The 14846-nt window shown below is 39.1% G+C and overlaps 1 protein-coding gene across 18 annotated transcripts in view; it reads left to right on the top strand.

Annotated features, from left to right (window-relative positions):
* The window catches only part of LOC122873220 (ankyrin-3-like), a 77530-nt gene that overhangs the window by 15801 nt on the left and 46883 nt on the right, over positions 1–14846 (top strand). For 12 of the 18 annotated variants that reach the window (XM_044189643.1, XM_044189652.1, XM_044189639.1 and 9 more), the window contains exons 1-5: positions 4702–5209; positions 6768–6869; positions 13179–13277; positions 14524–14622; positions 14699–14797. In XM_044189643.1, coding sequence (XP_044045578.1) covers positions 5066–5209; positions 6768–6869; positions 13179–13277; positions 14524–14622; positions 14699–14797 — 543 coding nt within the window. In that variant the 5' untranslated portion in view covers positions 4702–5065. Of the gene's footprint in view, positions 1–4701; positions 5210–6767; positions 6870–11961; positions 12325–13178; positions 13278–14523; positions 14623–14698; positions 14798–14846 lie in introns of those variants that run through there. The other 6 variants (XM_044189648.1, XM_044189647.1, XM_044189649.1 and 3 more) reach the window with 6 other exon arrangements.

Here is a 14846-nt window from a genome sequence, read left to right as displayed (position 1 = left end):
GTCACTTTAGTTTAGATTTACTTGCATTGTAAAGCATACGGTATGTTATGGGGAAGGTTTTCTTTGTGTTTTACTTTTCAGGTCATAAAAAAAGCAATCGTTAGATTAACTCTGTGTGGAATAATAAGCATACATTATAAAATATATTTAAAAGTATATTTAATTTATTAATATATTTAAAAGTTGATTAACGATCCTGGAAAATAAACAAGTAGATCTGAAGAATTTTTTATTTTGTTTTGAATGTCAGTGTGTATCATCATAGAATAATGGTTCAATAATCTGAAGTTTTTTCCAGTCATCATCACTGTTTTAATGTTCTGTTATTTCTTCTATTTAAATCAAAGATCCATAGATGTTGCCTTAAGAAAAAAATGCCTTATTCTCTGTTTTACCAGCAGAGAGTGCTAAAGGAGCAGAGCACATAAACAGAAATCTTCCAGCAGAAGCATCATAATGAAACTGAATGAAGCATTCAGGCTATATGCACCAGGGTAGAGCATTTTTAGACAGTATTACAGTGCGGTGTGATTCAGCAGATCTGTCCCATTCATGATTACTAGTAGAAAGAGATGTCGCTGATGTTGTTGCTGTTGTTGTTGTTGTTGACTGAGCCTGTGAAAACATATCAGGCAAAATGTGTGAACAGAAAAGAGATGTGTGAGATAGTGCCCCTGTCCGTGGGGATGAAATTTCAAACTTCTAACATTAGCTACATTGACAGAGAGAGACCCTGACACCCGTCTGCTGGTGGTGGACACACACATACACACACTCACACGAGCTGTCAAATCATATTTCTTCAGCCACCAGTACCGGCAGTACAGATTCAGACCGACCCACTTTCCCCCCATGCAGGGGGAAGCCTGTAACTTGCAGGTGATTGGGAGACACTGTTCTGTGCTCACTGGTCCCCCTCTGGATTGGGTGGTGTGTCCCATCTTCTGTGCTTGCTCACAGAAGGACAGCCTGTACCCAAGTTCACCCTGTTTCTCTTCTTCCCCACTCTGCTGTCTCTTCCTTGCAGCTGTCCCTCTTTGCATACTCTTCATTATTGTTTTAATTTATTTAATTAACTTTTTTATACTTATGTCCTCTTTATGTCCCCTAATACCTCACTTCCCCCACTTTCCCCTGTACTGTCTTTTTCTTTCGGTATAGTAGAAATGTACAAATGCACAAATCCTCTAACATCTCAAAACGTTTAGCCTTTAACTTTATCTGGGAAATGAACAGAAGAAGATGGAAAACCATGTAAAAAAAAAAAAAAGGAAAATATCAAATATGTTGGATTCATGTTTAGCCAAACTGGCACATCTGAAAACCCAACTAATTGTGTGACATTGTTTACCAACTGCGGATGACGGTGCAAAAATTTCAGCTAATTTGGCTTTTGGGTCGTTGATCCTTTGCAAATACACAAAAGTTGGATCTCATTTCTGCCTTGCTGTTCTTTTAAAGCCACTGTGCGTTACATTTGTACGTGATTATAGCTTCTAAAAAACTATTATGTTGGAATAAGTTTGTGCTTGTAGAAAATTAGACAGTCAATGAAATTGTTTTTGCCCACATATCTAAGTGTCCCTGGGTCAGATCCATGAGGGGGGGACTTTTCTGATACTACCACTGGGGGGCACCAATACAAGAATATTCCACACAAAATGGCTTTAATATTCACTTAATTTGCCCTACTTTCTCAAGCTCTCCCCCTCTAATCCACCCCATCTCCCCTCCTCACCTATTAACCTTCTTTTCCCTTCATGTGTCCCTCTTTCCCTCAGGATAGAATGCATTTTCACAGCGGTAGTAAGAGAGAGTACAGTACCTGTGGCTGTAGCAGTCTGCTGGCTGTTGGCATGCAGCTTCCCTAAACCCCTTACACAATAGACACTTTCCTGTGACTCTAGCTCACATACACACAATAGCAGTCACATGCATGCACGTGCACATGCACGCACGCACGCACGCACGCACACACACACACACAAATGTTTTGTAGCCACATCTGTTCGCATGGAGTAAGGTTTTCATGAGCATCTGGACTGGGTCATTCCCTATCTGTGATTGAGTGTGTGTTGGAATATGTAAGCGGATGGGTCTTACTCTCATCATTCAGCAACCCTTTTCAGTCATCGTCTCCCTCTCTCGTGTCTGTGCACATGAATGTGAATGCTTCATTTTCAATTGGCATGTTTGGATGTGTGGACCTCTGAGTGTTTTGTGTGAGAATGTGGAAATCCAGTAGCTGTTTCCTGGCTTGATGTGGAGGGACAAAGAAGAGAAAGAAGACTGAAGAGAAGAAAATAGAAGAATTGAAGAATAGGGCAACACAAGGGGAGAAATAGTCAGCAGTTGTTTATTTCCGTTCAGTTTGAAGACAGGATCAATTCTGGAGCCAATCCAAGAAGATTTTTTTTTTTTTTTGCATTTTCTGTTGAGGAGTTGAGATGAACACCATTTGGAAAGTTACCAGAAACTTTCCTGGAAAGTAACTTTTTTTCAAGTGACTTAGCACAGTGTTTACACAGCATGAGGCTTAATTACTTTTTATAATTCATACAGTAAAATTGTTTTTTTGCATCTGCAAAAGTTAAGTGTATATGTGGTACTTAGTGTTAGTTAAGTACCTATGAAATTTGACAAAGTGAAACTTCAGCACCTAGTAAAACAGTTTTTTGAGACAGAGAGAGGTAGAAAGGGGAAGTCATGGCCCATGCTGCGGCCCACCTGAAGAAAGCTCGAGAGCTTGAGCAAAATCCAGAGTACAGAGCTCTACAAAAAGCCAGGGAGAGGAGGAGACGGCAGCGTGAGAGAGCTGAGCGAAAGCGTTTGGTAAAACACACAAAATCATTTTCAGAAGTTTGTGTCATGTATCGTGCTCATTACCATTTTGATTTTCACCACACAAGCTCTTGTGGGCTTAAGAGTATACTGTAAGCGTTGGTGTTAGGGCATTGTGTGTGAGAGTGGGTTGTGGGGGTTGCACAGATGTGGATGTGGTTGACCGTAGAGTGTGCTGTGGTTTGCTGTCCTGCTGTCCTCTCAGATGATTTATTATGTAGTGTGAGGGAAATGGATGATGGTGGAACAGATGACAGATGTGAGAAAGGCTCAAGCTCAGAGGGAGGTCACAGGCTGGTGGTATCAGACCTTGCATGGACCATTTTGGTAATAACTGGAATAAAAGAATACGTCGGGTATGTTATAAAGTACAAGTTCAGGAGAATGAAAAAAAGAAAGCAATGGACAAAATGGAGTTTGTTTATTTCCTTCGCAGTCCATTATTTTCTAATATTGGAACACAGTGTATCATTGCTCTTATGCCATGACCATTTACCAAAGGAAAAAAATGGAAGCTTTTCTAAAATAGTCATCAATTTTTGAAACTGACTTATTGTCAGTTAACCCATGGTTAGGTTACAGTGTGTCTACACAGGCCGCATAACTGCTTGCATTTCACTTGTCCTTTGAAGACACGCTTTTGGTTTAACTGGTGATGTAGGATAAAGAATTTGTTTTGTTGCTATGGTTACTTGGAGTTTAACCTTAAACACTGATTTTGGATGGTGGTTTAGCTGTTGAATGAAACTATGTTCAGGTGTTCTGATACGCCTGCCAGCCAATCAGATATTAGTATTTTCGGTGGCCAAAGATACAACTAATATTTAGAAAAGGAATGTCTAATCTACTCATTTTTGAGTTGTTAGTCTAGAGATGAAATTACCTCTGAATAGATCAAGTGGCCTAATTTTCACTGAAAAATACTGCCACACACTCAGGTTACTTTATTTGGATCAAACCTGTCTTTGCACTTGTCCACATCAAATGAATGTTGTGTGAGTATACTTGGTCTCATAATACAGGCCAACACAGTGGTTACAAATGACCATAAGTGGCCTTGTGTGCACATAATTGCAGATGCTAATGAGATATTTATTATACTGAGTAGAGTTCTGATGTTCCTCCAATGTAAGCACAGACTTGGACAGAGTACAGTGTATAATCCAGTATCCTTCATTACATGATTGACTGCAGGTCAAATCCTGTGCAGATACAGAGATTACAGCTGGTTCTCAATCAATCCAATCTCTGTTTGTGTGTGTGTTTGCTTGGCAGAGAGACTAAAGGGAGTGAAAGCAGAAGTGACTGGAAAACATGCTGCAACATAGACAGACTGACGTGTGCCTTCTGTATACTGCTGGATTCTGTATAGTGCTGCTGGTTTTGTTACCTGTTTGCAAGTCTATCATGATGTGCATTTGTAATTACAATCTGAAGAGGCATATAAACTTGTTATCCAAAGTATGAACCAGTATCTGGAATATTCTGCAATCATAGCTGTAAAAGCACATCTTCAGATGAAACCCCATGCACACAGGTTAAATGTTACAAGTTTGAACCATGTCTACATATCATATACATTTTCTACATTCCCCTAATGATGAACAATGTATTTTGTGTAAGGTTGTAAGTTACGGAAATTTGATCTGAGTACTGCGTTCAGGCTTGACCACTATCACTCCATCATGAAAACCCAGCAAACCCAGCTGTCGTGCACCCCACCATGGGTACACACAGCAAGGGGTTGTGGTCTTCACTGAAGAGATGGTCTGGATAGTTAAAAATAGCCAAGGCGGGAGAGACAGTTAGGGTTAAATGTTTATGGCTGCAGTTGTTATCCTACAGAGAGAGAGAGAGGAGAGCTAGAGGAAGAGTAGGCAGGACTGGGCCTTGGTTAGGCTCAGCTCACACACTAAGACAGAGATAGGAGTGTTAGGAGAGTTTTTGCTGGGCAAGGGATAAAAGGGCACAGAGAGTGGAAAGAGTGGTGGTAATAGTGAAGTAAGTGAAATTTGGATAGAAGACATGGACAGATTTAATGGATTGTAAGATTGATTTATGTAGCCAAATGTCAGGAAAGTGGACTTTACCTAAGGATGCAAAGTGAGAAACTACAAGGATTGGACTTTGGTAGACCATATAGTGCCATACAGTGAGTGAAGTGAAGTGAGTGAAGACAGGCCACAGTTTTCAGGTTTAGCTGGGAAATTACCAACTGATTTGGATGGTAACCATGGGTAATGCAGCAATGTGTAAGGCCTGTGGATCAGATAAAGATATAAATACCAGTGGGAGTGACAAAGATTTAAACCATCACGCTGACTACTACGGAGCTGCTGACTCTGGATCTGAAGTTGATGATTCACTGGTAAGAGTTGGAGAGAGAAACATGGTTCATCAGTTTTCGTGTTTTCTGTTACACATGTTGCACTGAGGAAGTGTTCAAAAAACACGTGTTAATCTCTTTGCTGCTGGTGTGTGTGTGTGTGTGTGTGTGTGTGTGTGTGTGTGTGTGGTGACATCCCATATGAGAGGTTTGACCCTTGATCCTACACAGGGGTGTGGCCTCATCCCAGACATGCGATGGGGAATCTGAATGTGCTGACCTCACAAGTTAACACCCAGTGGTGTTTGACTGACTCGTTACTGTCTTAACCCCACTAAAAAGAGGTTAAAACCTTGTCAGCACTCTCAGATCGATACAGCTAGTAGTTCTTTGCAAAAGTAGTGTGGCATTTATGTAGCAGAATAGAAGCTCCATAAATTTTGGTTATTATATTTTGATTATTGATTTATTGTATAAGTCATCATTCAAGCTAAAATTACAAACATTGCCTGCTTTCAGTTTGTCAGATGTGAGGATTTGCTGCTTTTCTTTGCCTTACTGTGTGATAGTGAACTGAATTCTTTGGGATTTCAATTAGGTGACAGTGACTCGGGCTTTAGGACATTTTTATGTGCATTTTTCCCAATTTTCTGACATTTTTATAGACCAAACGAATAATTGATTATTTGAAAAAATCACCAGATTAATTGATAATGAAAAGAATTGTTATTTGCAGCCATTAATATATCAGCAGACTTATATTATTAGCTGATATTGGCTTATCACAGATAATCACAGATATATTGGTATTAGTGTATATGTTGGCAGTGTATATGTTGGCAGATATGCAAATAAAAATTGTAATACATAAATATTTTATATTTAACATTGTTACGTATTTTTAACCCTTTGTTTTTTATTTAACTTTAAGATGTATTTGTTGTTTTTGTGTCTTTTTATTATATAGAAGGATTTAATTTCCATTGCAGTTCAAAATGTACTATGATCTTATTAAACTGTTACCGTCTGCTATGATTGTAAGGTTAACTGTTCAACTGTAAAGCATCCTCCCTGGCTACATGTTGTCAACAATTTTGAACTCAACTGGTACATACACATAAATACAGGAAAACACAGCATATGTGTGTGTGTGTGTGTGTGTGTGTGTGTGTGTGTGTGTGTGTGTGTGTGTGTGTGTGTGCGCGCCACATGTGTGTGTTGCAGCTGCTTGTGCAGCCTTGATGTCTGGTGGTTAAATTTAGAATAGCCTACTCAGACAAACTATTGATACAAGCAGGAAGTCTGACTTCCATAAAACCCATTCTGAACCTTTTTATATCAAATAAACTCCCATCATGCACAGCAATAACAAGCTCTAAATTGACTTGCATTTTGCACTTGTGCACTTGCATTTTATAAAGTAAAATAAATAATTTAAATAAAGTCTGACCTAAATATTTTCTGAACCAACCTTTACTATTAACTTTATACATATTCCACCTTAAGTAGGAGTAGCTGAAATGTAATGAAACCAAAAATTAAAAACATGCCTGTGTTCCTGTTCCTAATATTAGCCTCCTTCCTGTCTTCATCTCTCTAGTCCGACAGTAACACCAGTTTCCTGCGAGCTGCCAGAGCGGGGAACATTGACAAAGTCCTCGACTTCCTCAAAAATGGAGTAGACATCAGCACCTGTAATCAGGTAAGCCTCAACAGAGGCTACATCCAGCATATGTTGCCTGATGATGTTGTCTGTCACGATGTGCATTGTTTTTCCTGTTATCTTTGCAAATGGACTGCTACGCTACTGTAGCTACCTGTAGATGTCACAGTGCCTTTTCTTTAATGTGCATTCATTACTTCAATGGTAGAAAGAACACTGATCATTTAGTTTATTAACCAAGGTTTATGTTGTTAAACCCCCTGTCACTCATCAGTATGCAATATTCAGCATGTTGACATGTAGTTCTGTAATAGTTTGAGTCATCTCCCATTGCCAGACTATAGACTATAGACTAGACTAGACTATAACATCATATTGGCCTTATGGAGTTAAGTTAGATTGTTCAAAACATTCACCATATTTGTGACGGTCAAGCATGTGCTAATGTGTGTTGTTCAGCAGATGACAATCACAGCACATTGCTGTGCATCTAACTAAACATGTATGAAACAGCTATATCATTCTGTTGAGTTGTGTGTGATAATACTACATGTTAACTATCAAAGTAGACTAATTGATTTCCATTTTTGAGTGTTGACTAGTCTGAACATTATAGATTGTTAGCCTCTTGCCAATATCTACAGGCTCAGCAACAAAACGCATTAGAGGACAATGTAGGGTCACAAAGTCATGGAAGGATTTAGTCTTAAGTATTAAGTCTTGACTTAAGGACATATAGTATTAGTTGTACTTATTTTTTATTCATTGTGTTGTCATCAGTTGAAGTCTAGATCTTGTCAGCAAAATGATGGTATTTTTAGTCAAGGAAAACAGGCTGTTTTACAGTCAACTAAATCTAGTTGTTATCTTATTTGAAGTAAATAATTTTCTCATGTCCAATCAACAGCAGCTACAGCAAATAACTGAATAAAATATCTTATTTTATTTTTACAGTTTTGACTGTTCAACACAACCACATCTGGGCAGAATTGGCACACCAAAATGTTTAGTGAAATCTGCTGTTTAATGGTTCATTGTGCACATATGCTAAGATACAGCACATAAATTACATGCTACTGTCACAGTCGTAGGTCTGTCTGTCAAACCTGCTGAATCTAACTTTCACTCAGCTGTGTTACGGTGGCATCACACAACTGAACTAGGTCAGCACATACCTTAACTTGCCAGGCTGCCGTCACAAGATCATAACCACCCTCAAATTCCTCTTCCCTCCATGACCACACCCATTCTTCCCTCCAATCTCAGCTGCATTTGACAGGTCTGCATCCCTCTGACAGCTGTTCTTACCCCCATACCCACCCTCACCCACATTCCACTGAGAAGGAGGGATTGGGGAGGGTGCAAAATAGTTCCAACTAGAGCTCTGTACACCCGCATCTGCCCTGTCTATGTCAGTATGATTTGCAGTAGTCACAAGGTAGCTTAATGGAGCCTGGGGAGTGTGGCTATGTGAGTCTTCCTGTGTGTGTGTGTGTGTGTGTGTGTGTGTGTGTGTATGTGTTGTGTGCGGGCATGCATAGCAATAGCTCCTCATATTTTGTGCTGTCTCATTGCTTTTGGCCTTTTGTAATTTTCCAGCAGTTTAATAGCAACTATTTATACACTAGGCTGTAATTGGCAACTGCCTACTGCTCTACTACTTGTTGTCATGGGCACCATGGGTTTTGTGGTTTTGTTTTGTGCACAAAGAGGGAAGCCTTACTATTCAGAGCTGTGATCCTACACACACTCTCTCTCTCTCTCTCTCTCTCACACTCTCACACTCTCACACACACACACACACACACACACACACATACAAACACACAAACACACAAACACACAGCTCCCTCTGCAACAGGAGAGCCCTGCCCTTCATAGTATCTATCAGGAGTCAGATGATCACATTTGAGCCCTTGTCAGGTGACCAAAAATGCAAGTGACATTTTCATATATATTCCAGTGATGCTCTCACGTTGCGTGTGTGTGTGTGTGTGTGTGTGTGTGTGTATGACTGTTTCTGAGAGAGAGAGAAGCCAATATACTGTAATGCCATAGATGTAATTTTATTAGTCACAAGAGATAAATACCACTCAGCTAATATGACCTTGCCCTTAAGCAGTTAACTGTAGTTAATTTTACTTTGTATTAGAGAACTGATCACACAGATCACACACACACGCACACACACACACACACACACATGCAGACATACATTGACAAAGTTAATTTATGTTAAATTCTAAATTTGAAGACACACATATTCCTGAACATATTTTTTTGTATGTGTTATCATCATTTTTTGTGTTGATGGCAGCTGAGGAGTGGTTTCTTCCAACACAGTGGTATGACCATCCTGACAGTGGTAATTGACATTTGTCCAGATATGATGCCATTTGAACCATAATTATATTTCAAGGAGATACCAATTTCCACAACCACAGCAGTGATATGAGCTGATCATTCAGAAGTATTACATTACTATGATTAGCAGCAAAATTGCTCTCAAGGAAATGAGTGGATCAGAATCATGTCAGTGGAAAAGCACTCCACACAATTACAGAACCATTATCTGTAAGAGTACTGTCAGCACTGCAGTCATTAGAATCAGAGCTCTGTTGATAAGAGCACCAACAGACATGAAAGTCTAAAATGTGCGGAAGTAACAATCGATTAATCTGCAGTGACTTTAAAATAAAGGAACCTTCGTAGCGTACTAATTGGATTTGTGTTAGTCAATCAGCTATTTACAAATCTCAGCACAGTGTTGTCACTTGGATAAAATCAACACTCTTTGTAATAGGTCATGGGGGAATAACATGCTATTTTCACAATTGTTGGAGTGTGTTACAGTATAACACACACAATATATATTGTTATTTTCTGTAATGTGATGTGATATGATCCAGAAAATGTATCATAAAATGAATAATAGTAAATATAATATTATCAGTGGTTTCAGTGGAGACGCTGGAATGTCACACAGGAATTTTGAGTGTTGCCCTTGGCGGTGTGTTCATTAATAACTGAAGAGTCAGATCCTAGAAAGCAGCAACAGGGTGGCGAGGGCCAGAGTCTGGGGCCAAGGCAGAAGGCTGTCCAAGTTAGTTAAAGAGAGGGAGAGAAAGGGATACACTCCAAATCCGCACTATTGCACAGTTGCACAGATTTTATGAATGAGATAAATAAAACACCTTCTTGAGAGATAACTTTAGCTCCCAGTTTGTGACTCTGTGAACACACAAGCATGTTTTTGTATATCAATGTACAGTTGACTTATCTGTGTGTGTGTGTGTGTGTGTGTGTGTGTGTGTGTGTGTGTGTTTGTTTGTGTTTGTGAATGTGTATGTGAGCTGTTTCCATGTCCTCACAATTAAAAGCTAGACTTCCCCGATAATCTACCCAAATGTTAATCCTTGGTAAGTGATATTACTCTTTAATCTGCACGCATTTACATTATTTCCTCTTTTTCCTCTAACATTCATCCCCTCTGACACTTGGGCCTATATAACAACACCAAATAAACTTGACCATTTATTACCACGTGTGTTTATAACAAAGGTCAGCGGTCATAGGGGCGTGAATATTAATCTGCATTGGACGGAGCTCAACAGTGTACATCCTGCCAGGAAGCACTGCAAACTGCCAGGGATCACTGTGTCGGGCTGAATGTCCATTAGCTAAATGAAGCTTTCACTTACAGCTCAGAGGAAAAGGAGATTTAGATCAGTTTGTGTGACGGAGTGTGTATATGTGTGAGTTCGTTGTGGCTTTTGCTTGTCCTTTGCTTGTGCTCCTGGAATACATAATGGTTGAAATGTGATTGAAACACTCTAATAAGATTGCATAATTCTTGCTGTGTCAGTGAGTCCATCATTTCAGAACTGATGGCTAAAGCTGACACTTTCTGCATGTTCAAACTGCAGCAAAGAGCAGCTAGTCTCACATTTGGAAGTTGTTTCATCTCGCCTGTTGGCACTGCACTGAAAATGTCACTGACTGATTGAGTAATGTGATTTATGATTTACTGAAGTGTTGATGAACATTTCTTATGTATGACAAGCATCTCCAGCTCAGTATAAACACACCTATCACCTGATGACTGTAGTGATGATGATGATGATTATAATAATGATGATTTGTTTACCACGTGTGTTAGTGCATGATAGTGCTGAAAAGATTAGTCAGTTAATCGATCAGTTGATCTACAAAAAATGTATTAATGATAATTGACTAATTGTTTAAGTCATTTATCAAGCAAAAATGTCAATGATTTACTGGTTACAGATTCTCAAATGTGAGGATTATTTTCTTTTTTCTTTTGCTGTAAATGCGTTTTGGTCTGTTGGTCGGACAAAATAAGCAATTTGAAAATGTCGCCTTTGGCTCTAGAAAATTGTGATCGAAATGTTTCACTATTTAATGACATTTAAAATAGTATCAATAATGTATCAAATAGAATCAATAAGGAGTCACTTTTCACAATCACGAGTTCACTTTTCTAGTGTTTTAACTCTGCAGATCTGAAGAGGTAAGAATAAGATGTGTTGAAATCGTTCTTCAGATGGCTTCTTGCTGACTCAGATTCGGTCAAAGAGACCCAATCAAAGGGCCATTTGTGCTACAATAATTTAACTTTCTAATCTGTCAAGTCTTTTTTTCTTCATTAAGAGCTTCTTACATAAACACATCTTTGCCCTTTTAAGTATTTTATTCTAGGAGATGATTGTGGCTCTCATTTTTACCTTTTAAAGTCATGTCCTGATATCTCTGGCACAGTCACTCACTTGACCAGACACTCACTTGCATACTTTGGCCTCTGAGGAATGCCCTCTTTTTTCTTTTTGAAAGGTTGACATTTTCATTGGCTTCTAAATATGAGTATCCAGTAGTTTGTGTGTGTGTTTGCATCCTACATAGCCTCTATGACTGTGCAGAAACATGACACCCCAGTAGCTGTTTGGCATTTGGCAACTCAGAGAGAGTGAGAGAGTGAGAGAGAGTGTGTGTGTGTGTGTGTGTGTGTGTGTGTGTGTGTGTGTGTGTGTGTGTGTGTACTTATTCTGTTATTTGTGTGTGTGCATGCGTGTTGTACGTGCACGAGGGAAGGAAGGGGGCAATGATAGAGGTGTTAGCAGGGAGCGCCTTCAGAGCCAGGAGGCACAGTTCCTCTCTGTAATCCATCTTATAGAGCCTGCAGGGGGGAGAAAAAGGCAGACAGACCTAGAAGCTTGGATCTAAACCAGAGAGGGTTGTGAAAGGAAGCAGAGGACTGCTGTTGATGGTCAGAGCTTCATCACTTTTAAATCCAGAAAAAGAACAAGGAAAGACTTACAAAGGAGCAGAACGCACAGAAAGGAAAGAAGACGGAGAGAGTCTGACACTTGGTTTGAGAAAAGGAGCAGGGGACCTGAAGGATAAAAGTTTTAAGATACTCTCTTAGTTTGCGCATTTCAGAGAGACACAGCACAGAATGGAAGAAGAGGAGGATGAGGTGAATCATTCTTTTGTGTGTTTATACATGTCTGTCTCAGAGGAAATATGTTTGTGCGTGTGTGTTATAAATACATCGGTTGTGTTGCTATTGCCTGTCAGTGTGAAACATTTACGCTCTGCTCTCCTCCTCTTGTGCTGCTTCTAACCTGTAGCTCTGGTTGATGGATCAGAGGCCTTTGATGTAATGCTCACACCAAACATGCCTGAGGGAAAAATCTGCCATATTTTCTTTGACTGATACAGTACTTCTCATGAATGAGTTGTTGGATGTTGATCTCCCAAAACATTTCTAGAAATAAGCATCTCTTTTCTTTTTTTTTTTGTTGTTTTTTTTGTTGTTGGTTTTTTGTAATTGCCATTTTTTTAGAACTGTAATTCATCCTACTGTAAATTTCTTTTATCAACATGTAAAATGATTTGAATGTTGTTTTTAGTGCATAAATGACATATGATAATATTTTAAAATATTTTTTTCTGATCCTAATACATTGAAGAAAATGTTCTCACTCATTTCTAATGTAATATTGGCCACTGGCCAAAATGCTCTTAAGATGGACACAATAACATCTCATTTTACATTATACTGCAGGCTTCACAAAGGTAGTATGCATTTTTATTGCAGGAATACTGTATTTCAATGCACTGGATTGTGCAGTTGTTGATGTTATTGTGTGCACTATGTATATTCTGCCTCCTATGATGTAATGCAGGTACTGCATTTATTGCCCAAGCTCTATGGTCTGGGGCTTAATGCTCATAATGTAATTCCATGAGTGCCACTCAGTTATGCAATAACCACTTTACCACATTTGTTTTCTTGACGCTTATGTTGATGTTTTCTTTTCTCTCCAGAATGGTCTGAATGCGCTACATCTGGCAGCTAAGGAGGGACACAAGGATTTAGTGGAGGAACTGCTGGAGAGAGGAGCACCTGTTGACTCTTCCACCAAGGTACATTTTAGTTGTTAGTTATTGTGCTATAATCAGCTTTCCAGACATGAACATATCACGGTTTGATCTTTAGCCTTACATGGGGAAAGATATGTGGGAAAAAAAGAAAGGTTCAGTGACAGAAAGAGAACGAGGGAGATGACGGGAAGGAGTGCACATGAATGCAAGGGTCACAAGGGTGGTGGTGGACACGAGGGTGATTTAAGACGGAGAAAGTCTAAAAGAGTTTAACTTTGTAACCTTATATATTCACTATAACCAAGTGTTATAGCCGACAAGAATGTTTTATCTGTGTTTCTGGATTCTTTCTTTTGGATGGCATTATAACAAAATTTAAAGTCAGTTTCATCAAGTCTTCAGCTTTGAAAGAGGTCACAGTGGACTCAAGATTGCATCATTAGATATTCTATCTTTACTGGAAAGGAGAGAGAGGGATGAGAGTGAGTGTGGGGTAAGCCTCTTGGCAAGCTGTTTGTTATGTGACTCGGTGGATGCCTAACGCGTCAGGTTTAACAGCTAGCAACAGTAAACAGCCAGCAAGGAATCTGTCACCCTGCTGCCCATGTCCTTGGAGTGACATGAATTTGGCCTTTGATATTAATCAGTCAGTAACCTTCACGTCCTGAAAATAAAAACAGATGCAAGATCAAAACATTTGTGTATTGTCAGTTTGCATCATTTGGTTTTCAAGGAGGAGATATTAATATCAGAGGTTTCTGTGTCCATTACACCTTTTATACTTGTGTCTCTTTCAACCAGCTCTGATTTTTAAGGCGTTTATGCCCACACAGGTTCAGTAGTGGAATGTAACTAAGTACATTTACTCAAGTACTGTAATTAAGTACAAATTAGTATTTCCATTTTATGCAACTTTATACTTTTCAGTATTCAGATTACGATTTTTCATACTTGTCCAGTAAAAACCATGTATCTCCAAATTTAGTGATTTTGAATGTGAATGTTTCTGATAAACTGAAGGATTAAGTTTTCCTTTATGGGTTGAGAAAATTCTCCTACTTCTTAAGATAAATAAACTATTTAATAAAACGTGGATTGGCTGGAAAATTGTCACAAAGCTGAAAACAGGCTTTTTTTCTGAGCTCATGAGAAGTTGACTTTTACTTGTAGTGGAGTATTTTCACAGTGTGGTATCAGTACTTTTACTTAAGTAAAGGATCTGAACTTCTTTCACCACTGCACAGGATACACACTTTGCTGGTGGCCTTAACCCTGTTTTTCTCTGCAGAAAGGAAACACTGCCCTTCATATTGCCTCATTGGCTGGACAAAAAGAAGTGGTCAGACTACTGGTGAAGAGAGGAGCAGATATCAATTCTCAGTCACAGGTGAGAAGCTTCTCAATGATCAAAAGCTATTAGATAATAAAAAGTGTGTATGGACTGTATGCATTTTCCTCTACAGAATGGCTTCACTCCACTCTACATGGCAGCCCAGGAGAGTCACTTGGAGGTGGTGCAATACCTGTTGGAAAATGAAGGGAACCAAAGCATTGCAACAGAGGTAAGTTTGTGTGTAAGATACCTGTATATGTGTTAAATTGTACAAGGTA

Source organism: Siniperca chuatsi, linkage group LG3 (genome assembly GCF_020085105.1).
Source record: "Siniperca chuatsi isolate FFG_IHB_CAS linkage group LG3, ASM2008510v1, whole genome shotgun sequence".
NCBI classification, from domain to species: Eukaryota; Metazoa; Chordata; class Actinopteri; order Centrarchiformes; family Sinipercidae; genus Siniperca; species Siniperca chuatsi.
Note: the sequence above shows the minus strand (reverse complement) of the source record. Positions and strands in the feature narration are given on the sequence as shown.